At 35.4% G+C, this 24606-nt stretch overlaps 1 protein-coding gene across 1 annotated transcript in view; it reads left to right on the top strand.

The window, feature by feature from the left end:
- STT3B (STT3 oligosaccharyltransferase complex catalytic subunit B) overlaps positions 1-24606 on the top strand; it is a gene marked incomplete at its 5' end in the record, with an annotated part of 101191 nt that overhangs the window by 58557 nt on the left and 18028 nt on the right. The window contains 3 exons of the mRNA XM_079712297.1: positions 11155-11220; positions 13108-13207; positions 24206-24304. Of these exons, the coding sequence (XP_079568423.1) occupies positions 11155-11220; positions 13108-13207; positions 24206-24304 (265 nt within the window). The remainder of the gene's footprint in view (positions 1-11154; positions 11221-13107; positions 13208-24205; positions 24305-24606) is intronic.

The raw sequence follows: 24606 nt of genomic DNA, 5'->3' as shown, positions 1-24606 counted from the left end.
AGTTTTTCCTCATGTAGTTTGACACTTTGTTGTTAGGCACATTCACTTTAAGGATTATGTCGTCTTTGAGAATTAATCCTTTTGTCATTGTGTAATGCCCTTGTTTATCTCTGATCACTTCTTTGCTTTGAGGTCGGCTCTGTCTGAGATTAATATTGCTACTCTTGCATTCTTTTGATTAGTGTTAGCATGGTATATTTTTTGCCATCTATTTATTTTAAAACTATATGTATCTTTATATTTAAAGTGGGTTTCTTGTAGACAACATATAGTTGGATCTTGGATTTTGATCCACTCTGACAATTTGGTTTTTTAATTTGTGCATTTAGACCATTTAGACGTTCAAATGGCTATTATTAGTTGGATTAATATTTACCATATATGTTACTGTCTTCTAGTTGGAACTCTTTAGTTCTTTGTTTTACTTTTGTTCTCTACTCTTTTTCTACCTTTTGTTTTAACTGAGCATTTTATATGTTCAGTTTTCTCTCTTTTTCTGGCATATTAGTTATGCTTTGTTTTATAACTTTTTAGCAGTTGCCATAGAGTTTGCGACATACATTTACAGCTAATCCAAGTTCACTTTCAAAGAATGCTATACAGGCATATCTCATTTTATTGTACTTCACGGATACTGCATTTTTAGAAATTGAAGGTTTGTGGCAACCCTGCATCAAACCAGTCTGTCAGTGCCATTTATCCAACAGTATTTTCTCTCTTTGTGTCTCTGTCACATTTCGGTATTTCTCACAATATTTCAAACTTTTTCATTATTATATTTGTTATGGTGATCTGTGATCAGAGATCTTTGATGTTACTATTGCAAAAAGATTACAACTCACTAAAGGCCCAGATGATGGTTAGCATTTTTTAGCAATGAAGTACTCTTTAATTAAAGTGTATGTGTTGGTTTTTTAAAGCATGATGTACTCTTTTTTTTAATTTATTTAATTAATTTATTTATTTATTTTTGACTGCGTTGGGTCTTTGTTGCTGCGTGCAGGCTTCCTCTAGTTGCAGTGTGTGGGGGCTACTCTTTGTTGTGGTGCACTGGCTTCTTGTTGCGGAGCATGGGCTCTACGCATGTGGGCTCCAGTAGTTGTGGCACGCGGGCTTAGTTGCTCTGCAGCATGTGGGATCTTCCTGGACCAGGGCTTGAACCTGTGTCCCCTGCATTGGCAGGTGGATTCTTAACCACTGCGCCACCAGGGAAACCCCATAATGTACTCCTAATAGACTACAATTTAGTGTAAACATAGCTTTTATATGCCCTGGGAAACAAATTCATGTGACTTGCTTTACTGCAATATTCACTTTATTTTAGTGGTCTGGAACCAAACCCACAATATCTCTGAGGTCTGCCTGTATCACTTTATAGGCAGTGAGTACCTTATAATAACAAAATAATCCTAATTTCTCCCTCTTGTCCCTTGTATCATAACTGTCACTCATTTCACTTTTATGTGAGCATACATAATAGAATACATTGTTGGTATTATTATTTTCACAGACTTATCTGTTAGATCAATTAAGAATAAGAAAAGTAAATGTTTTTAGTTCACCTGTACTTCATCTTTGATGCTCTTCCTTTCTTCATGTAGATCTAAGATCCTGATCTATGTTATTTTCCTTCTTATTGAACTTTTAGCATTTATTGTAAGGCAAATCTGTCAACAAATTCCCTCAGTTTTTGTTTGTCTAAGAAAGTCTTTATTTCTCCTTTAACTTGGAAGGATAATTTCACAGGGCACAAAATTCTAGATTGGTTTTTTTTCTCTCAATACTTTAAATATTTCACTCTGTTTTTGTCTTGCTTGTATGATTTCTGAGTAGAAGTCATGTAATCCTTATCCTTGTTCTTCTATAGGCAAGGTGTCTTTTGCTCTGGCTTCTTTCAGGATTTTTTAATCTTTGATTTTCTGTAGTTTGAAAAAGGTATGCCTAGTTGTGGTTGGTTATTTTGGCATTTGTTGCTTAGTGTTTGAGCTTTCTGGATCTGTAGTTTGATGGCTGACTTTATTGGGAGAAATTATCAGTCATTATCATTTCAAATATTCTGTTCCTTTTTCTCCTCTCCTTCTGGTATTTCTATTACACGTACATTACACCTTTGTTGTTGTTCCACAGTCCTTGGATATTCTGTTTTATTTTTTTTTCTAGTCTTCATTCTTTTCAGTTTTGGAGGTTTCTATTGATACAGCCTCTAATTCAGAGATGCTTTCCTCAGCCATGGCCAGTCTATTCATAAACTCAGCATAGGCATCCTTCATTTCATCTGTAGCCTCTTTTTTTTTGTTTTGTTTTGTGTTTTGTTTTGTTTTGTTTTTGGTTCTTAGGATTTCCAGCTCTCTGCTTACATTGCCCATTTATTCTTGCATGCTATCTCCTTTATCCATTGGAACTCCTAGCATATTAATCATAGTTTTAAATTCCTGGTCTGATACTTTCAGAATCCTTGCCATATCTGGTTCTGATGCTTCCTCTGTTTCTTTAAATTGTGTTTTTTTGCCTTTTGGTATGTCTTGCAATATTGTCTTCATAGCCAGACATGATACACTTGGTAAAAGGAATTGCTGTGAATAAGCCTTTAGTAATCAGGAGGTAAGGTATAGTCCTATGATTAGGTCTAAGTCTTTTAGCAAGTTGGACTGTGAACTTTACAAATGTTTCTTTTTTCTCTCTCCCCACTTAGGTGGGAAAGGATGGCTAGAGCTGACTGGAGTTATGTATTTCCCTTCCCCAGGTCAGTTAGGCTCTGATAACACCCCAGCAGGTCAGGCTCTGGTTAATAGTTTCTTCTGAGGACAGGCCTTGTTAAGAACAGAATGCCTTTGCATTTTTCAAAATGGTTCCTGTTCCCCTCCCTGTGCCAGAAGCAGCAAGGGGATTTTGTTTTTTCCATATATTTATTGTGAGAACCTGGTTAAGATCCTCAAGGCAAATCCAGCATAATTGTCGAGACCACCATATGACTTAGTCCACCCTGGAGTTTTTAAGTCTCCACACTGAGACAGGTTTTCCTACCCACCTCCCTGCCCCCAGTTATTTGCAGTATTGATTCCTGCATGTGTTTCTCTCCATTGTTGAGAGCAGCAGTTTGTCCTGTGTCTTTCCCTCACTCACAGATCCAGGAAGAGTTGTTGGTTTTTCACTCTGTTCAGCTTTTTACTTGTTAGGACTGAGTGGTGACGTCCAAGCTCCTTACATGTAGAACCAGAAACCAGAAGTCTATTTATTGCTAAGCTATCTAAGCTTAATGTTTTTCCTGCAAGGAAAAGGATGCTCCTTAGTACTAGCTTCAATTTAAACCTTGCATATATTTAATTGTTTTCTTCTTTATTATCTTAGCCTATGTTCATACTTTTTCAATGTTGGAAATTGCTCCAAATTTTTACATATGAATACTCATATATTTTTAGGTAGCTAGGTGAATGGTAGTATTGTTTTTCTCTTTTGTATTTTACATCTTTTAAAGCTCTTTAGCCTGTGGATATTTTTGCTTTGGCAAGGAATTTCAGAGGAGAATTGTTGCAGTCAATCAACATAGACAGTTGCTTGATCTTGAGTTTAAGAGAGAAGAAAGAAAAGCACCCATGGTGATGAAGATGATGACAAGCAGCAGGATGCTGCTGATGCTGTTGTATTCACCAAAAAATGTTTAAAAACAACTGAGAAAAAACCTTAAAATCTGGAACATCCTTTTGAGGTCTTTTAACTAATACTTAGTATTTAAATTACATATTAAGTATATATCTTGACAATACATATGAATGGATGGAGCTTGACAGTATAATGCCAAATGGAAAAATAAGTTGAGGTAGAATACATACAGTAATTCTAAATAGTACAAACCATATTGTGTACTGTTTGTTTATACCTATTTATAATGAAAGTATAAAAATATGGCATTTATCCATATATATACCAGCTTTGATAGTGGTTACTCCTGAGTATGGGTGGGTGATATTGAGGAAGAAGGTATGAAGGGAGATTCAACTATGTTAGTAAAAAAAAAAAATTTTTTTTTAAATAAAATCATCCAAAGCAAATATATGATGTATTTGCATTTGGAAGTCTGGATGGCTATTATTCTCTACTCTTCTATATGTTTGAAACATTTTGTAATAAAATTTTAAAATAATATATTCTGTATGTTGGAAATTTAGAAACACAGAAAACTAATGTAAAGAAGCCATCACCCAGGTGTTACTACATTTGCATTTTGTCATTTTTAAAATTTTGTATGCTTTTATGAAATGCAGAAGTGGTATTGTTTATATATATTTTTTATTCTTTATAGTCTTTTAACATAGCATGAGTCTGAATCATTGCAGGAGTGCCTTAACTGGCATGTTAATTACCTTTCAACATTTTTAAAAATTTCACTTTAAGAAATTGAGACAAAATTCATATAACATAAATTCACTATTTCAACCATTTTAAAGCGTACAGTCCAGTGGTTTTTAGTATCCTCTGTGTACCTACAGAACATTTTATCACCCCCTAAAGAAACCTTGTACCTCCCAATTCCGCCTTTCCTCCATTAATTTAATTTCTGTTTGAAGGCTTACCTATTCTGGACATTTCATGTAAATAAAACCCACATTAAAAAAATGTGACCGGGCTTCCCTGGTGGCACAGTGGTTGAGAGTCTGCCTGCCAATGCAGGGGACATGGGTTCGTGCCCCGGTCCGGGAAGATCCCACATGCCGCAGAGCAGCTAGGCCCGTGAGCCGTGGCCGCTGAGCCTGCATGTCCGGAGCCTGTGCTCCGCAACGGGAGAGGCCACAACAGTGAGAGGCCCGTGTATTGCCAAAAAAAAGTGACCTTTTATGTATGGTTTCATTTCCTTAGCATAATCATTCATATTTTTGACATATATCAGTACTTCCTTTTTATGGTTGAATATTCCATTGTATGGATAATACCACATTTTTTAAATCTACCATTAGTTGATGATATTGACTATTATGAATAATGCTGCTAATGACATTTGTGTACAAGTTTTTATGTGGACATATATTTTCATTTCTCTTCCATATATACCTAAGAGTGGAATTATTGGTTGACATGATAACTTTGTGATTAACTTTTTGGGGAACTGCCAGACTGTTTCCCACAGCGGTTTCCCCATTTTACATTTCCACTGGCAATGTATGAGGGTTTTAATTTCTCCTAATCCTTGCCAATACTTTTTTTTTTTTCTAGTTTTTTTGTTTTACTTGCCTGTTGGTATGAAGTGGTATCTCATGGTTGTTGCTTTTGTTTTTTTGTGTGTTTTTTTAATTGTGGTAAAATACAAGTAACATAAAATTTACCATTTACTATTTGTAAGTGTAGAGTCCAATGGTGTTAAATAGATCATCATGTTGTGCAATCACCACCACCATCCATCGCCATAGTTTTTCATCTAGTAAAACTTGAAACTATATCCATTAAACAATAACCCCCCCCCATTTTAACTTTCCCCAGCCCCTGACAACCACCATTCTACTTTCTGTCTCTATGATTTTGACAGCTCTAAGTACTTCATGTAAGTGGAATCATACAGTTTTTGTCTTTTTGTGACTGGCTTATTTCACTTAGAGTAATGTCCTCAAGGTTCATCCATGCTGTGGCATATGTCAGAATTTCCTTCCTTTATTAAGGCTGAAATAATGTTCCATTGTATTTATATACCACCTTTTGTTTACCCATTCATTTGTTGATGGACACTTTGGTTGCTTCCATGCTTTAGCTGTTATGAGTATGTTGCTATGGGGTATATACCCAGGAGTGAAATTGCCAGATCATGTGGTCATTCTATTTTCAATTTTTTGAGGAACCACCATATTGTTTTCTGTAGCAGCTGTACTATTTTACATTCCTATTAGCAGTACACAAGGGTTCTAATTTCTTCACATCCACATCAACACGTTTGTTTGTTTGTTTGTTTGTTTTGGATAGTAAGCCGTCTTAACAGGTTTGAGGTGATAGCTCATTGTAGTTTTGATTTGCATTTCTCTAGTGATCAGTGAGGTGGAGCATCTTTTCATGTGGTTAATGGCCATTTGTATATCTTTGGAGAAATGTGTACTGAAGTCCCTTGCCCAGTTTTGAATTGGATTTTTTGGTTTTTGGTTGATGAGTTTTAGGAGTTCTCAGTATATTCTTAATAGTAATCCTTTATAAGATACATGATTTGCAAATGTTTTCTCCCATTCTATGGATTGTCTTTTTCACTCTCTTAATATTGTCTTTGAGTCACAAAATTTTTAATTTTTCATGAAGTCCAGTTTGTCTGTTTCTTCTTTTATTGCTGTGCCTTTGGTGTCATATCCAAGAGATCATTGCCAAATCTAATGGCATGAAGCTTTTGCCCTGTGTTTTCTTCTAAGAGTTTTATAGTTTTAGGTCTAACATTTGAGTTAGTTTTTGTATACGCTGTTAGGTAAGGGTCCAACTTCATTATTTTGCACATTGATATATAGTTTCCCCAGCACTGTTTGCTGAAGGGACTGTCCTTTCCCCATTGAGAGGACTTGGCACCCTTACTGAAAATCATTTGACCATATATGCAAAGGTTTATTTCTAGGTTCTTTATTTTGTTCCATTGGTCTGTATGTATTATATGTATGTCTTTATGCCAGCACCACAGTGTTTGATTACTTTAGCTTTGTAGTAAGTTTTAAAATCAAGAAGTGTTTGTCCTCTGTCTTTGTTGTTCTTTTGGGATTCTTTTGGCTATTAGGGGTCCCTTGAGATTCCATATGAATTTTAGGGTGGGTTTTTTACTTCTGCAAAGAAAAAAAATCATTGGATTGCATTGACTCTGTAGATCACTTTGGGTAGTATTGTCATCCTCCAGTCCATGAGTGACCATGAGATGTTTCCATTTATTTATGTTTTCTTCAAACAATGTTTTATAGTTTTCATCATACAAGTCTTTTACTTCATTCGTTAACTTGTATTTTATTCTTTTTGATGCTATTGGAAATTTTTTTGTAATTTCCTTTTTGCATTGTTCATTGTTAGAGTATAGAAGTGCAACTGATTTTTGTGTGTTGACTTTCTATCTTGCTATTTTGCTGAGTTCATTTATTAGCTCTAACAGTTTTTGTGTATGTGGAATCTAGTGTTTTCTCCCTATGAGATCATATTTGCGAACAGGGGTGATGTTACTTCTTCCTTTGCAATTTGGATGCCTTTTATTTGTTTTTCTTGCTTAATTGCTCTGGCTAGAACTTCAAGTACTATGTTGAATAGAGGTGGTGAAAGTAGGCATCCTTGTCTTGTTCCTGATCATAGAGGAGAAACTTCAGTCTTTCACCATTGAATATGTGTGCTGTGGGTTTTTCATATATGGCTTTTGTTATATATTAACATGTAATACATGTTATTAAGCATGTAATATATTTTATACTATATACTAGTACATAGTATTTTGTATATTAATGTTATTTATACATTTTTTATACACGATATCTCTCAGTTGGATGAAGGTATTCCTCTAATTGGACTCCTCAGGGAAGGCCCTTGAGTATCATATTCCTGAAGTCCTTGCATGTTTAAATCTGTTTTTTTATAGTGTCATTTATGAGAGTTTGGCTAGATAGAAAGGTCTAGGTCATTTGTTCTTTACTTGAATTTCTTGGAATTGTTGTACTATTATCATTCTGCTTGTTATTGTCAAAAACCTAATTTTATGTGTTTCATAACAAACATGATCTTTTTTCCCTGAAGTAATAATTAGTTTTTTCTCTATAGCGTTGAAGTCTAATAAATTTCTTAGGATATGTCCCAAAGTTGACACTTCTGGTAATGGTGACCCCTTTCAACATGTATATTGATAATTTTTATTTCTGGAAAGTTGTCTTTGATTATAGTTTCAAATATTAGTTTGTTTCAGTTTTGTTTTTCTTGGATCTTCTTCCTGTTTGTTTGAATTCCAGTTCTATCACTCAGAGTTGTTTAAACTCCCGAATATCTATTTCATCAACTATAAAATGGAAGTAATAATAGTACCTACCTCATATGGTTTAAATAAGTTAATGCATGTAAAGGTATAGAACATTGTAGGAACACAGAAAGTGATGAGTACATGTTTGTTATTACTTCTATTGTTACTGTCACCAAAAACAGAGCTAATGGAGATAGAATAGTACTTAGAACAATGCTTATTACCATATTGCCTCCTATAGTTGTGGGTTTTGTTTTTTTTTTTAAGTTTCCTCCTGTGCCTTTGTAATCAATCCTCTCCTTAACCTGTATTACTTGCAACCACAGATCTGATTTCTGTCTGTATGTCTCTGGGAGTTTCTTTTCCAGAATGCCATGTTATAGAAGCAGATAGTATAGGGTGGCCCTTTGTGTCTGACTTACTTCATGTAGCATAATACTTCTGAGAGTCATCTATGTTGTTGCATGTTTTAGTAGCTTGTTACATTTTATTGCTGAGTAGTATTCTGTTGTATGGATGTGCTATAATTTATTTTGTTTTCCAGCTTTTGGTAATTATGAATAAAGAGGCTATAAATATTTGCATACAGTTCTTCATATGGACATAAATTAGTATTTCTCTTGAATAAATGCCTAGGTGTGGGATTGCTGGTTTGTAAAATAACTACATGTTTAATTTTATAAAAAGCTGCCAAATGGTTTTTGCAAGTGACTATCATTTCGCATTCCCTTCATCAGAGTATGAAGAGTTGCATTTATTTTGTTTGCATCACCAGCACATAGTTTGTTCAGATTTAACAGTTTTGTAGTGGTATCTCATGGTTTTAACTTGCTTTTCCCCAATGACTAATATTATCTTTTCATGTACTTATTTCCCATTCCTTTTCATGTACTTATTTCCCATTCCTTTTCTTCTTTGGTGAAATGTCTGTTCATATCTTTTGCCTATGTTTTGGTTGGGCTGCTCGGCTTTTTATTACTGAGTTGTAAGAGTTCTTTATATATTCTGGAAATAAGTCCTTTATCAGATAGATGTGTGTTTTGCAAACAGTTTCTCCCAGTATGTGGCTTGTCTTAATTTTTTTAACATATCTTTCTAAGTAGAAATTTTTAATTTTGATCAAGTCCACTTTACCATTTTCTCTTTTATGGATCTTGCTTTTGGTGTGTCATCTAAGAAATCTTAGCCTACCCCAAAGTTACAAACATTTTCTCATGTTTTTATTTCTAGAAACTCAGTAGTTTTAGGTTTTACATTAAGATCTGTTATCTGTTTCAAGTTGATTGTGGTCTGTGGTGCAAGAAAAGGGCTGAGGTTCTCTTTGGGGGGGATATTGATATCCCGTCATTCAAACATCATTGTTGAAAAGACTCCTTTCTCCACTGAATTACTCACCTTGATAGCCTTGTAAGAATAGGTTGACTGTATAGACGTCAGTCTGTTTTGGGATTCTTCTGTTTTATTGAGATCTCTATATATCTATCCTACACCATGCTGTCTTGAAATCAGGTAGCGTGAGTGATTTAACTTTGTTCCTCTTTTTCATAATTATTTTGGTTGTTCCTAGTCCTTTGCTTCATATAAATTTTAAATTGGCTTATCAACATCTACCCCAATGAGCTGGGATTTCTACTTTTATTGGGAGTACATTAAATCTATACATAGTTTGGGGAGAATTGTTATCTTAACAATATGAAGTCTGATACATGAACATGGTTATCTCTTTTCATTATTTTATTTCTCAGTTTTGGCTTTAATTTTTCTAGTTTATAAATTAGTCATTTGAGATCATCTCTTCTAATATAAGCACTTAAAGGTATAAGTTTCCCTGTAAGCGCTGTTTTAGCTGCACTGCACAGACTTTTTTTGAGAAATATTTGCATACCATAAAATTTACCCTTTTAAAGTATATAATTTAGTGGCTTTTAGTTTATGAATAAAGTTATAACACAAATTCCAGGGTTGTAATTTTCTCACTTTTAAATTTTTCAATATTTTAATACACTCCCTCCCCTATTCACATCTTAGAATAGGACCCACCTTGTTATTTGACCCTGTTCAAAGGTAAACCTTTTCAAAGTTGGCATGGTTTGGGGAGGGGATTGGAGTGTATTTTGTCACACATGTGCACTGTAACATTGAATTCAAAGCGAGTGTTTTCTCTTTTCTTCCTCTCTCCCTCCCTTCCTTTTTTGTTTGTTTGTTTGTTTGTTTTACAATTTCCCCACAGATTGGATGTCACTTGTAGTTTGTTTTAATATACTAACAGAAATAGAAGCCCATTTTGAAAATAAAGAATTCCTTGAAATAAGCTCTATAGAAAGCATACTGTTAAATTTGAACATGGAGATAACTCTTTTAATACAGAATACCTATAATGTTTAATACAGAATTACCTATAATGGGACTTACATCTATCATTTCTTACTCAATTCATCTTAAAGATGACCCTTTGCTCTTGGCATAAGTATTTGGAGCTTGTGTTTCTAGAATTTTAAATTTTGTTTTCTGAAGGTGCTAATATATTTTGATTTTTCAAATGAGCATGTAAACTCTTTGATTAGTTTTTTTAAGACAATAGAGATTTGTCAACTTTCTGAACATTTATTGCACGTTGTCTTTCCAGTTGAGAGTAATTGAGAATTTTACTGACATATCATTAGGCCTTCTAGAAATTTTAAGAATATAAATTTATTGAAGATATGATTGTGGTATCTGAAAATTTCTAGGTAATGATAAGTTTTCAAAAATGGATGCTCATAATTATATGTGAGATATAGATGATCACATTCAGATGAAGAAAAACTACAGATTAAGGTGTTATGTCTAAGCAAACCTACCATATAAAAATGTAGACTTACTGAACAAATTTGTTCTTTAGTTAAAAATCTTAATTTGTTGATATTAATCATCTTAAGATAAAAAATATAACATGGAAAAATAGAAGTTGTTCCTTTTAAGATGATTCTTTTTACTAAAAGCTATATAACTAAAAAAAAAAAAAAATCAAAGCTATTCCTAAAATGTCTGACTACTGTCCAGTGTTATACATGTAATATATATTAAGTGGATCCAAGTATCTGTATAACCTCATTACTCTTTTTAAAAAATAATCTTTGCTTTTTGTAATACAAGTTTACTAAACATTTAACCTTTTTTTATTCAGCAGGAACATTTATAAACTTTATTATATCAGTTGCTTGTTTGTTTTTTAGGTAAAATCTGTTAAAACTGGGTCAGTTTTTTGGACGATGTGCTGCTGCTTGTCATATTTCTATATGGTAAGATTTCATGTTTGAAACTACATGAGGGCAAACAAGTCTTTGGCAGCCGGATCAGTGCCTCCTCTTCATCATTCCCTTCTCAGCCAGGGCTACTTCTCCACTTCGTTTCTCCTTCAGTCTTTAAGATCTTTTGTTTAATGTATTTTCTTTCCTTACTACCACTCTCTTCCCTGCTCCCACCTTCAGGGCCTGGTATGGACTTTTACTTTAGTGGGCAGGGTTAATACTCAACCCCTCAAACGTAATACTTGCAGCAAGTGAAACAAAAACTTTTCTTTCAAATGTACAACTTTTCCTAAATAATGGTCACATTCTCTAGGTTAACCTGTAAACTACTTAACATAATTTTTTTCAACAGATTACTTAAGATTGGGGTTCAGTATTACCTCTTTAATCTCCTGCCTTTCTTTCCCACACCACAGCCTATATAGTAGTCTTATGCTGAAAATTAATGATAATCTTAAGTAACTTTTTTTGTTTCTTAAGCAAATGTCATGGAATTTGTGCTTCCATATTATCTGTGCCCCTTTTAAAGTGGTTAAAGGTTAGGGCACATTCTGTGTAGTTGTACTCAAAAATAGCAAACCCATTCTCTTTCAAGTTTAGACTGAAATTTTGGAAATAACCAGAAGTCCTTCAGTTAGAACTGGAACTCAACCAGAGTAATGTTGACTTTGGTGAAAAATAGCATATGACTGAAGCAGTAAACTGGTGTTCTTATATGAATTGTAAACTGAAGGCCGTTTCTTATAAATTGTTCTTATACATTTTAGACAAGGGCAACATTGTTAGAACATGTATGTTAACATATAGTCTCCTAAGGTGACTGTTGGTACAAACGGTTCTTTTAAGATTTTAATTATTAGAGAACATGCAAGAACTTTGATCTTGACAGACCTTATTGCCTATTACTGAATGTACTTAATAAATTCTATTGGTTTGGAATAAGCATAATCTTTAGAATCTTTATTGATTTAGACCAGAACATAACATACTCAATTGTCTGGTAAATAGAATTATTCTAATTTTGTGCTACAGGCTAAACATTAAACTGGGATCTTGATTTGTATCCATTGGTAGGAAGAAATTTATACCCAAGGTATAGCACCTTTTGTCTTGAGGATCACAAAGCACATCCAGATCATCTGAGTATTCCTTTTAGTTGTTGACTAATGCTAACATCCATTGTTCTTATTCTTAGTGAAGTTTCTTGCAATGTATTTATCATCAAAAATGGAGGGAGTAAAAGGTTTTTTTTCTTTTAAAAATTTATGATCGGGCCTCCCTGGTGGCGCAGTGGTTGAGAGTCCGCCTGCCGATGCAGGGGATACGGGTTCGTGCCCCGGTCTGGGAGGATCCCATATGCCGCGGAGCGGCTGGGCCCGTGAGCCATGGCTGCTGAGCCTGCGCGTCCGGAGCCTGTGCTCCGCAACGGGAGAGGCCACAACGGTGAGAGGCCCGCGTACCACAAAAAAAAAAAAAAAAAAAAAAAAAAAAAAAAAAAAAAAAAAAAAAAAAAAAAAAAATTTATGATCTATATTCTAAAAGTCTTATCTCTATGACAGTCTTTTTATTGCCAATTCACAAATTATATTGTTCTCAGTGTTCTTGTAAGTTTAATTTAATTTGACCATTTCTGCAGTGAATATATAAAAGTGTATTAGATTTATGGTATTGTGTTGTTTTACTTATCAATAAAAATAAAGAAAAATAGGTTATTTGTAGGTTACAAATCCATTTTTAAGCATCTCAAAATTGCTAAAAATCCTAGTGTTTATATTTGCTTATTATATGTTTAGATTGTCATGACATGTCATCACAAAACTTATCTGTTTTAAAAAGCAAATATATAAATTATTTAACTTAGCATTTCTTTACTCGTAGGTCTCTGCTTGGGGTGGTTATGTGTTTATTATCAACCTTATTCCACTGCATGTATTTGTGTTGTTACTAATGCAGAGATACAGCAAAAGAGTCTACATAGGTAAGTGATTTGACTTCTGATAGCTGTCAACTTCTAAGAGGTGTTTCATATACATTCTTTTCATTGAACAGACATTTCTGTTAGGTTAGTATTATTCATGAGGAGGTAAAAATAATTTGAGTTATTTTGCTTTTCGTATTAATAAGGAGGGTCAGGCATTTTTACTAAGTGTGTTGTTATCAACTTTCCCTTAATGAGTTTTTGTCGAAATTAGTCTAGATTTAATAGTTGTCAACCTTTTTTTTTAATTTGGGGGAAGGGGCATTTCTGTCATTCACATATACATATTATTCAAATTCAGCTTACTCACTGTAAGAGATTAAGGATCCTTAACAGTTTAATAAACTTTTGAAAGCTCTTTCTGTATAATATACAACAGACTGTCTTAGTTCATTCGAGCTGCTATAACAAAATACCAGAGACTGAGTAGTTTACAAACAATAGAAATCTATTTCTCAGTTTTGGAGGCTAGAAAATCCAAAATCAAGGCACCAGAATGTTCACTTTCTTGTGAGGACTGTTTTCCTGTTCCACAGCTGGTACCTTCTTTGTCCCCACCTGGTAGAAGGAATGAGCAAGCTCTCTGGGGCCTCTTTTAAAAGGGTGCTGCTCCCTTGGAGCTCTCATTACCTAATCACCTCCCAAAGGCTACCTCCTAATACCATTTCCTTGGGAATTAGGTTTTCAACATTGAATTCTGGGGAGAAACAAACATTCAGACCATAGTAGAGACTAAGTATTTTCTCTACACGATTTTAATTTGCTCTACAGGTTTTAAAACATATCTTTTGAATAAGATGCTTAGTAATAGATGATGTCTCAAATCTTAGAGCTCATTTTCTATGAGAGAGACAGAACATTTATGGGTTGAATTAATCACAGAGAAGTTATGATCTGAAACCAGTGTGTTAGTAAAATAATATAATTCCATTATAATAATGTTGGAAAACAGTAACAAAAAGATATAAATCTTTATTTACTTGATTAAAAAACATAGTAGTTTGGCAATTTCTCAAAAATTTAATCATAGAGTTACCGTGTGACCCACAATTCCACTCTTAGGTGTATACCTAAGAGAATTGAAAATGTATATTTACTTTGTAACTGCTTAGGATGTGTCTATATGAACTGTGTACTATATGCTTCTGTTATAGTCCTTACAATATTTTATTGTCTTATTTTCTGTAACAATTTTCCGTGGATTCTTTGGGCTTAAGTTATATTAAAAGGGAGACTGCGATTCTGGGACTTCCCTGGTGACGCAGTGGTTAAGAATTTGCCTGCTGATGCAGGGGACACGGGTTCGATCCCACGTGCCATGGAGTAACTAAGCCAGTGGGCCATAACTAAAAAAAAAGAAAAGAAAAGAAAAAATATATTTACACGAAAACTTGTACTGTAACATTCCATAGCAGCATTGATTATTCGTGATAGCCAAAAAGTGAAGACAAACCAATGGCCATCAACTGATCAATGGATAAAGTGTGGTATATCCATGCAATGGAATATTATTTGGCAACGAAAAGGAATAAAGTACTGATAACATGCTACATCATGAGCCTTGAAAACATTGTGCTAAGTAAAATAAGCCAGACACTAAAGGCCATATACTGTAAGATTATTTTTGTATGAAGTGTCCAGTGCAGGCAAATCCATAAAGACAGCAAGCAGATTAGAGATGGGAAGTTGATTTAGTGGTTGCCAGGGGTCTGGATGGTAGAGGAGTGACTGCTAATGGGTATGGGGTTTCTTTTGGGGGTGAGGAAATGTTCTGGAATTAGACAGTGGTGATAGTTACACAGCTTTGTGAATATAATAAAAACCACTCAATGGTACATTTTAAAAGGATAGGGGTTTTTTTAGTACAAATTATATCCATTTTTAAAAGTTAGAGTATATTAATTATATTTATAGCCATTTCAGCATACTTTATAACAATCACCACTGAAATAGTACATCTGTATGTATCAAGTTATTCTTATATAGCACAAACTGTCCTAAATTCTTCACATGTATTTAACTCATTTAGTCTTCATAACCACACTGTGAGGATAGGTACTATTCCTGTCCTCATTTTACAGATGAAGAAACAAGAGAAGACATAATTTGCTCAAAATCATGTAGCTAGTAATGGAGCTGAAGCCTGAACTTAGATATTTTGGCTCAGTAGCCTGTAATGCAAAAAAATCACTGTAACTGTGTGCCTGCCATGTAAATAAATACCTTACTGGGGAAATACATCACCCTATGATAAATCTCTTTACCCTGAAAACACTGTAAACAATCATTGGAATCCAGAAAAGAAGATGACAGATTAAACAATAACTCTCGGCTTTTTGCTTTGGAACTATACAGGAAAAACATTTTAAGTTAAATGCTTATGGGGAAGAACTAAGAGTTTCTTTGTTTAATTTCAAAAATTGGGGTCCTGAAAATGTAATGGTCAGGAAAACAGAGTTAGGGAGAAGATTGAGAGATAGACTTTTGTGAAATGCCCCTGAATCGGAAAGAGGAAGCACTAAAGGAAGAGTTAGAAGTAGCCAGATAAATACATTGTTAAGGAGGTCAAATGGGAGTATTCTCTACACAAAAGTTTAAAGCATGAACAGTGACCAAGTCCTCTTAAGTGTTAGCACTAAGATCAAGTAGGATGAGAGTTGAGAAAAGACCTTGTATTTGATGAATAGGATTTCTCTGGTCACTTTAGAAAAGCATACAGTTAACACTGCTTTGGTTGGCTCTTGAGAATATAAGAATATTAGAAGAGCTTTTCAGAGGGAAGAAAAATAAAATAGGTTAGGGATGTTATGGATGTGTATGAAGTTAGATTAGCAAACTCTTAGATAATTTCATGGTGTTCAAATTCTCCACCCTGCCCTCCTTGTTTCTATTTAGCTCTAGAAGTTACCAAGGAACATCATCTTATACTTTCAAATTGTATTTCTTTGGGTTTTTTCTGCTGTACTATCCTTGATTTCATTTTAGGTATCAGTACGAAGTATATTTGCTATTTTTAAAAGTTGTGATTGTCTCTCCAGTCAGGTGTTTTGAACAAGTCACTTCTTGCTGCTTTTACAAAGAGAGCTTATAAAATAATAGTTTACAAGACTCATTCTCTACATAGTTTGCAATGAACAGCATCCTGGAAAAAAAATTATTTTTCTCATTATGTATATCTGTTAAGTTAGTCATTGTATTTCTCTCTGCTGGTCGAGAAGAATCCGTGGAGAGTTTTTCTTATTTTTCGTTTTTGGGGGGCGGGGGGGGAATCTTGTGAGCTTTAATTTCATATAAGTTTCTTACCATTTTTCACCCTGCTTATTTACCGGCATTCACAGTAGTCAAGGAATCAAGCCGTAATAAAGTATCTTTATTAGTCAAAAGCTTCCAACAGTCTTACAAGCCTTTAATCATATTTGTTAATAATAAAGCAAAATTGGTTGAATTTTAAAGTATTTCCTCACTATGTTTGTTTTGGTTAGTACTGTTTTGGTTGAGAGAGACAGGGGATGGCAAAGGAATATTTTGCTAGCCCTTTCCATTATCACCCAGGAGATAAAGCATCTCAGAAATGGTAAGGTGATTTAATGGTGGATCAAAGTTAACAGGAATATAATATTCACAAAACCTTTTCTAACTTTATTTAAGTAAAAGGAAGTATAGCAGTACTTTAAAAGCATGAAGGGTACTGTCAACGTAAGTTGTTTAAGAAGGTACTTAAAGGTTAGTTTGGGGAACAGCAGGAGCTTCTTGAAAACTTGACATTCTTTTGGAACTCGAATCAGGCCTTTCAGTGCCTTTTATTTTATAGAACAATTCATTTGTACACCTTAAGTCAAGGACAGTCGTTTGTTTCTTCTCTGTATCAATCTGGTCCCACCCCATACCCTTGGATTAAAAAAAAATAAAGTACTTTAAAAAAAATTTTTTTTAACTTTTTTTACTTTTGGTTGTGTTGGGTCTTTGTTGATGTGCACAGGCTTTCCATAGTTGCATCGAGCGGGGGCTACTCTTCATTGCAGTGTGTGGGCTTCTCATTGCAGTGGCTTCTCTTGTTGTGGAGCACGGGCTCTAGGTGTGCTGTCTTCAGTAGTTGTGGCGTGCGGGCTCAGTAGTTGTGGCTGGCAGGCTCTAGAGCACAGGCTCAGTAGTTGTGGCACACGGGCTTAGTTGCTCCGCAGCATGTGGGATCTTTCCGGACCAGGCTTCGAACCCATGCCCCCTGCATTGGCAGGCGGATTCTTAACCTCTGCGCCACCAGGGAAGACCCCCAAAAAATAAAGTACTTTAAGAGTGAAAAGATGTTTAGGTTCTGTTTCAGAAGATTACTATTTGTCCCAAACCAAAGAGATTTTCTTTGGTTAAAAATAACCAAACAGAATAACAGACCTTGTATATATCTTCCTAATGGTAATTTGGGGGGAATTCTGACACATTGGGAGTATGGTCTGCAGTATTGAAGGCCAGTAACTGAACTTCCACAGGAGGGCAGTGTGATAAACATTGGCGTGATGTAATAAATGATTTACTACATAATTGGTCTTGTGTGTTTTCTTAGAGCTTACCAGTTTGATGGAAAGCTTTATTCATCTGGTTTAAAGGGTAAGAAAAGTAGGTTAAGATGGATGGATAGAAGGTTGTGATAGATGTAGATAGTAGTTTGGTCAAATTTCATAAAGAGTCTGGAGGAAGAATTGGTGGAGAATGATTGCCATGTGTTTGTGTTGTTGAGGTCTTTTGAGAACATTAGAGAATGGTACAGGTGTTGTCAACTGCCTCTTCAATGCCCATGTCACGAAGAGGCGCTCTCTCCCTCTAAGTGTTTATAGAGCCAGGGGTTTTTCCACTAATGTCACATGTACTTGCTTCATTGTGTTGTGGTTATTTGTGTACATCTCTGATTTTCCCAATTAGATATCTAACTCTTTTTGTATTTTTAGAAAGTCTTGAACCATGTTAGACAAAAACTTAATATTTGAATGAATTAATTAAAGAGATAATTTTTAAACACACTGTTTGATGCTGTGGTATAAAGACTGGAGAAAAACTTGTTTTCATTTTGCAGTGGAGATTGTGTTTATTTTTAAGAATTGGAGGTTACTTCACTGTTTCTTAATACTCAAGTATACCTAATTCTTATTTTCTTTGTTTTAAAACATGGGTTTGTAAACGGGATTTAAATTGAGGTATGGAGATGTATATCTAATTTTACAGGTTCAAGAAGAAGGGCAGTATTAAAAGCAAGATGAACTTGTGACATTTTATATTATTGGCAAGCAGTCCTGAATTTAATAGTGTTAAAAAAACAACTGAGTAAATTTTAAGTATTTAATTGGCTTTATGAATTGGCTTTATGAATGATTCATAAGTTGAGCGGCATCACATCTAGCCAAGTAGAAAGAAGCTCCAAAGAGCCTCAGAAAGGGAAAGATTTTTATAGGCAAGACAAGGAAATTCACAAACAAATGCCTTTCAGGCTTAGGTAACCTACCTATTGGGGAGGGAAGGGTCTATGTGTCAGATTACCTCACCTTTCTTTGGTGAAGGGGGGTTTAGAAAGCATTACCTCATTGGTGCTGACCAGGAAATTCCACACTGACCAGTTAGGATTTCATTCCTGGGGAAGGTTGTGACTGCAGTTAAGGTTATGAATTAAGTTTTGATTTTAGCCCAGGTGACTCCATTTGGGGCTTGTCATTTCTTTAACAGTGGAAATATTGGTGTGTTAAAGAGTGCTGTGAAGTAGAACGTATATCCCCCTATGTAAACATCTTAGTATCAGTGATCCAGAAAGGATAAAAATAGGGAAGACATGAAGCCACTTCTCTGAAAAGGAAATGGTTATCTTTGGATTATTGCATATAGCACATTTATCAGCTTTGTATCATTGGTGTATGTAAGTAGGTATAAGTGAGGTTAATTTGGATAGAGGAATATTTATAGGTAAAATATTGTTGAGAACTTGTCTGTTTCTGTTAGTTCAGATTTATTTGACATTAACCTATATTTACAAAGTAATGTTTACAAATTAAAGTCCCACCTGGCCTTTTTTTTTTTTTTTTTTCTCTTCTTTTTTTTTTTTTTTTTTAATTAGTTTCTGCTTTATAACAAAGTGAATCAGTCATACATATACATCTGTTCCCACATCCCTTCCCTCATGCATCTCCCTCCCTCCCACCCTCCCCATCCCACCCCTCCAGGCAGTCACAAAGCACCGAGCTGATCTCCCTGTGCTCTGCGGCTGCTTCCCACTATCTATCTACCTTACGTTTGGTAGTGTATATATGTCCATGCCTCTCTTTCCCTTTGTCACAGCTTACCCTTCCCCTTCCCCATATCCTCAAGTCCATTCTCAAGTAGGTCTGTGTCTTTATTCCCGTTTTACCCCTAGGTTCTTCATGACTTTTTTTTTTTTTTTTAAATTCCATATATATGTGTTAGCATACGGTATTTGTCTTTCTCTTTCTGACTTACTTCACTCTGTATGACAGACTCTAGGTCTATCCACCTCATTACAAATAGCTCAGTTTCGTTTCTTTTTATGGCTGAGTAATATTCCATTGTATATATGTGCCACATCTTCTTTATCCATTCATCCGATGATGGACACTTAGGTTGTTTCCAGCTCCGGGCTATTGTGAATAGAGCTGCAATGAACATTTTGGTACATGTCTCTTTTTGAATTATGGTTTTCTCAGGGTATATGCCTAGTAGTGGGATTGCTGGGTCATATGGTAGTTCTATTTGTAGTTTTTTAAGGAACCTCCATACTGTTCTCCATAGTGGCTGTACCAATTCACATTCCCACCAGCAGTGCAAGAGTGTTCCCTTTTCTCCACACCCTCTCCAGCATTTATTGTTTCTAGATTTCTTGATGATGGCCATTCTGACTGGTGTGAGATGATATCTCATTGTAGTTTTGATTTGCATTTCTCTAATGATTAATGATGTTGAGCATTCTTTCATGTGTTTGTTGGCAGTCTGTATATCTTCTTTGGAGAAATGCCTATTTAAGTCTTCTGCCCATTTTTGGATTGGGTTGTTTGTTTTTTTGCTATTGAGCTGCATGAGCTGTTTATAAATTTTGGAGATTAATCCTTTGTCAGTTGCTTCATTTGCAACTATTTTCTCCCATTCTGAGGGTTGTCTTTTGGTCTTGTTTATGGTTTCCTTTGCTGTGCAAAAGCTTTGAAGTTTCATTAGGTCCCATTTGTTTATCTTTGTTTTTATTTCCATTTCTCTAGGAGGTGGGTCCAAAAGGATCTTGCTGTGATTTATGTCATAGAGTGTTCTACCTATGTTTTCCTCTAAGAGTTTGATAGTTTCTGGCCTTACATTTAGGTCTTTAATCCATTTTGAGCTTATTTTTGTGTATGGTGTTAGGGAATGATCTAATCTCATACTTTTACATGTCCCTGTCCAGTTTTCCCAGCACCACTTATTGAAGAGGCTGTCCCACCTGGCCTTTTTTTTTTTTTTTTTTTTTTTTTTTTTTTTTTTTGTGGTACGCGGGCCTCTCACTGTTGTGGCCTCTCCCGTTGCGGAGCACAGGCTCCGGATGCGCAGGCTCAGCAGCCATGGCTCACGGGCCCAGCCGCTCCGCGGCATATGGGATCCTCCCAGACCGGGGCACGAACCCGTATCCCCTGCATCGGCAGGCGGACTCTCAACCACTGCGCCACCAGGGAGGCCCCCACCTGGCCTTTTTTATGTTTGCCGAGATTGAATTTCTTTTTCTTGAACTCATCTCCATCTTTTTATTAACTTGAACTCTAGTGCACCTACTTTTTTTTTTTTTTTTAATTTATTTATTTTTGGCTGCGTTGGGTCTTTGTTGCTGTGCGCAGGATTTCTTTAGTTGTGGCGAGCGGGGGCTACTCTTTGTTGCAGTGTGCAGGCTTCTCATTGCAGTGGCTTCTCTTGTTGCGGATCATGGGCTCTAGGCATGTGGGCTTCAGTAGTTGTGGCTCACGGACTCTAGAGCACAGGCTCAGTAGTTGCGGTGCACGGGCTTAGTTGCTCTGCGGCATGTGGGATCTTCCTGGACCAGGGCTCGAACCCGTGTCCCCTGCACTGGCAGGTGGATTCTTAACCACTGTGCCACCAGGGAAGCCCTAGTGCACCTACTTCTTTATAAAATGTTTTCTTCTTCTCTGATGACAATAAATGCCTCTGTGAAGTTGCATAAAACCGCTGAAATGAGAATATTACCCGGTTTAGTCTTCTCTTTTTGATATGCCTGGAAATGAACTTGAGCAAATCCCTGAGAAGAAACTTCATTGATAGTTTCCAGGCAAGTGATTGCTGAAATTTTTACATAACCAAGCACAGTGTAGTCCCATTTGAAGAGACGGTATGATGTGTATACCCATCATGTGTATGTGTGCCGACCATGCCTTCTAGTGATTATTTCTGGAAAATGTGACTTAAAGGGAAGTAAATGGGCTAGAGACTTTCACTTTTTACTGTGGTTTTTTTTTCCTAAGCAATACATTACTTTTACAATTAAGAACAAACCAAACAAACAAAAAAGAACAAACCAGTAATCCGTGGAAACAGATGCAGATTTGTGTTTGCCTTGCCCTGGGATAGAGGGGATGGGGTATGAGGTTTTGTTTTGGGATGATGAAAATGTTTTGGGACTAGAGAGGTTTGGTGGTAGCACAACATTGAGAATATACTAAATGTCCCTGAATTGTTCACTTCAAAATGATTATATGTGAATTTGACCTCAATTTTTTTTAAAAAGACTTTACTTTTTTGTTCAGTGTGTGCCATTTGTCATATCTAATCCAAATTCTGTGGCAGTGTTATATAATATTCAGTGTTCATTTGTGTTTATAAGAAAGAGAAATCCAGCCTCAGAGGTGATTGTAGTGTTTGGATGTAAGTAGACTTAACTATAATTACACATAAAGGACATAAGGTTTTCTCAGGCTTGGCCTTTCTAATTGTGCCCTTTTTTTTTTTTTTAATTTTTGGCTGCATTGGGTCTTCGTTGCTGCGCGCGAGCTTTCTCTAGTTGTGGAGAGCGGGGTCTACTCTTTGTTGTGGTGCACAGGCTTCTGATTGTGGTGGCTTCTCTTGTCGTGGAGCACGGGCTCTAGGCACGTGGGCTTCAGTAGTTGTGGCACACGGGCTCAGTAGTTTGGCTCGCTGGCTCTAGAGCACAGGTTCAGTAGTTGTAGCTCACGGCCTTAGTTGATCCACGGCATGTGGGATCTTCCCAGACCAGGGCTTGAACCCGTATCCCCTGCATTGGCAGGCAGATTCTTAACCACTGTGCCACCAGGGAAGCGCCTCTAATTGTGTCTTTGTGTGTTCAATATTTCTCCAGGGTTTAATTGCTCAGCCCTAGATGTCTAAAAGGCCTGTTGATCATAGAATCTTGGCTTATTATTATTGGGGCAGAGGAGGGGAGGGATCTACAGGTCTTGTCCAAATTCCTCATTCTGTTGTGAGGAAACAAACGTTTGTTTTTAAGGAGTTGTTCAAGGTCACACAATGACCTTGTTCCCATTTTTTTTCTAATTCTGCCTCTGTGACTCTTCGTCTGGATGTCTACACAGACTGATTTGTTAAAGAAACATACTGTTATTAGATAACCCATCAACCAAATTGGTTGACAGTTCAAAAATATGTGACATAGAAATTCTTACTTATATTTACTTAACTTTTATTGCATTTGTGTTCAACTGTCTTATTGAGGGTAATTGTATTCCAACACTAATATGTCTGGAAAGTACATTGTTGGATGGGTTACTTCTGCAGCGTCCTCTAGACAACTGGTTCTCTATTAGCTTGAGGTCATCAGAAACTTTATACATTGGTCCTTCCTATTACATTTACTTAAGCTTCTTATCCTTTTTCTAACACTGTAGTCATCTCTCATCAGAAGCTTGGAAGGCAACTTAACATTTGAACCATGAACACATAATTTACCTTCTATAAATGGGTTTCTTTTAAAAGCAAATAAGCATTCTTTCTCAGCTGAGTTGAGTGAAGAGAAGCATATGCTGTGCTGTACAATGTGTAGCATACAGATATGCCTGCTATAACAGTTCTCTTGCAGTCTTTTTTTTCTAATAGAGTACTTTATTTGCCAACAACTAAATATTGACTATACTTCATAAAGTACGGAATAAGCTTTATAAATGGAATAATCTTCACATTAACTTATTTTACATGAGTTTTAACTTCATTTCTAAATAATTTTTAATTGCAGTGATTCCAAATACTTTCACTGTAATCAGCTTGTCTGGTAGTGATCTGTGAACACCTAAATGCAAAAATAAGTCTGTTATACAAATTGTAGCCCCTCCCCAATTTACCTATACACTTAGGTTGATATAAGCCAAGAATACTATATAGTATATTCAGTGCCAAGAGCAAATAAGTTTCCTTTATTAGATCCTAATAAATTCAGTAACTAGTCTGTTTTATGGCTTGACTTCTGTGTACTTAGTTCTTTTGTTCTTTAATCACAGAAAACTGGATAGACATAAGATTTTTTATTTTAAACTGGTTAAGTACTGTACAAAAGTGTTAGGAGACTATAAATAGGGTGTGAATACTTAAAAGCCTTTGAGACAATAGCAGCTGTTCATATATGATGATGATAAGTATTCATTTGGTCATGCATACTTTGGGTTAATGCCAATAGGAATGGTGTTTACTTATATATTACATAGCTTCTTGGGTTATGTCATTGATTATTAATGATAGATTGAAAAAAAACTTGATTCCATTTTCAGGAGAGTAAAACAGCACTGGTCTCCTTAAAATAATATTTTTTAAAATAGCAGAAAGAATTTCACAATTTATAGTGTATGATTAACCATCAAATATGTATCAAATAGAATAGTCACTTCAGTATTCTATTCTTAAAATAAGTTCATTTAAAACTTTGCTAAAAATATCTGAGTTGTGTATATATTTATGTTTGAAGTACTTATTGGTAGTAGTAAATTATCCTTGTTTCCTATTTTGTCTTCATAGCATATAGCACTTTCTATATTGTGGGCTTAATATTATCCATGCAGATACCCTTTGTGGGATTCCAGCCAATCAGAACAAGTGAACACATGGCAGCTGCAGGTATGAAAAATATTTATTTTCTTTCTTCTAAAGAATCTGTGAAGGTATGACTGGCTGATCTTCAGTGGAATGAAGGGTTCTTTGGGGGTTTTGTAGTTGTGTTTAATTTTCATTATATTGGTTCTAAAACATCACCACTATAAAATATGAATATCATAGAGTTTATGGAGACTTTCTGATATTGTATTCCTAAAAGTTCCTATCTTGCCAGCTGTGACTGTTTGGAAAAAGCAAAACATCCTTTTTTGCAAACACTAAATAACATTTGCTTTGTATAAATTAAATAGTGTATTTGTACACTG

This window comes from Hyperoodon ampullatus (assembly GCF_949752795.1).
Source record: "Hyperoodon ampullatus genome assembly, chromosome: 10".
NCBI lineage: Eukaryota > Metazoa > Chordata > Mammalia > Artiodactyla > Ziphiidae > Hyperoodon > Hyperoodon ampullatus.
The sequence above is the reverse complement of the archived record's forward strand: the minus strand, read 5'-3'. Positions and strand labels throughout refer to the sequence as shown.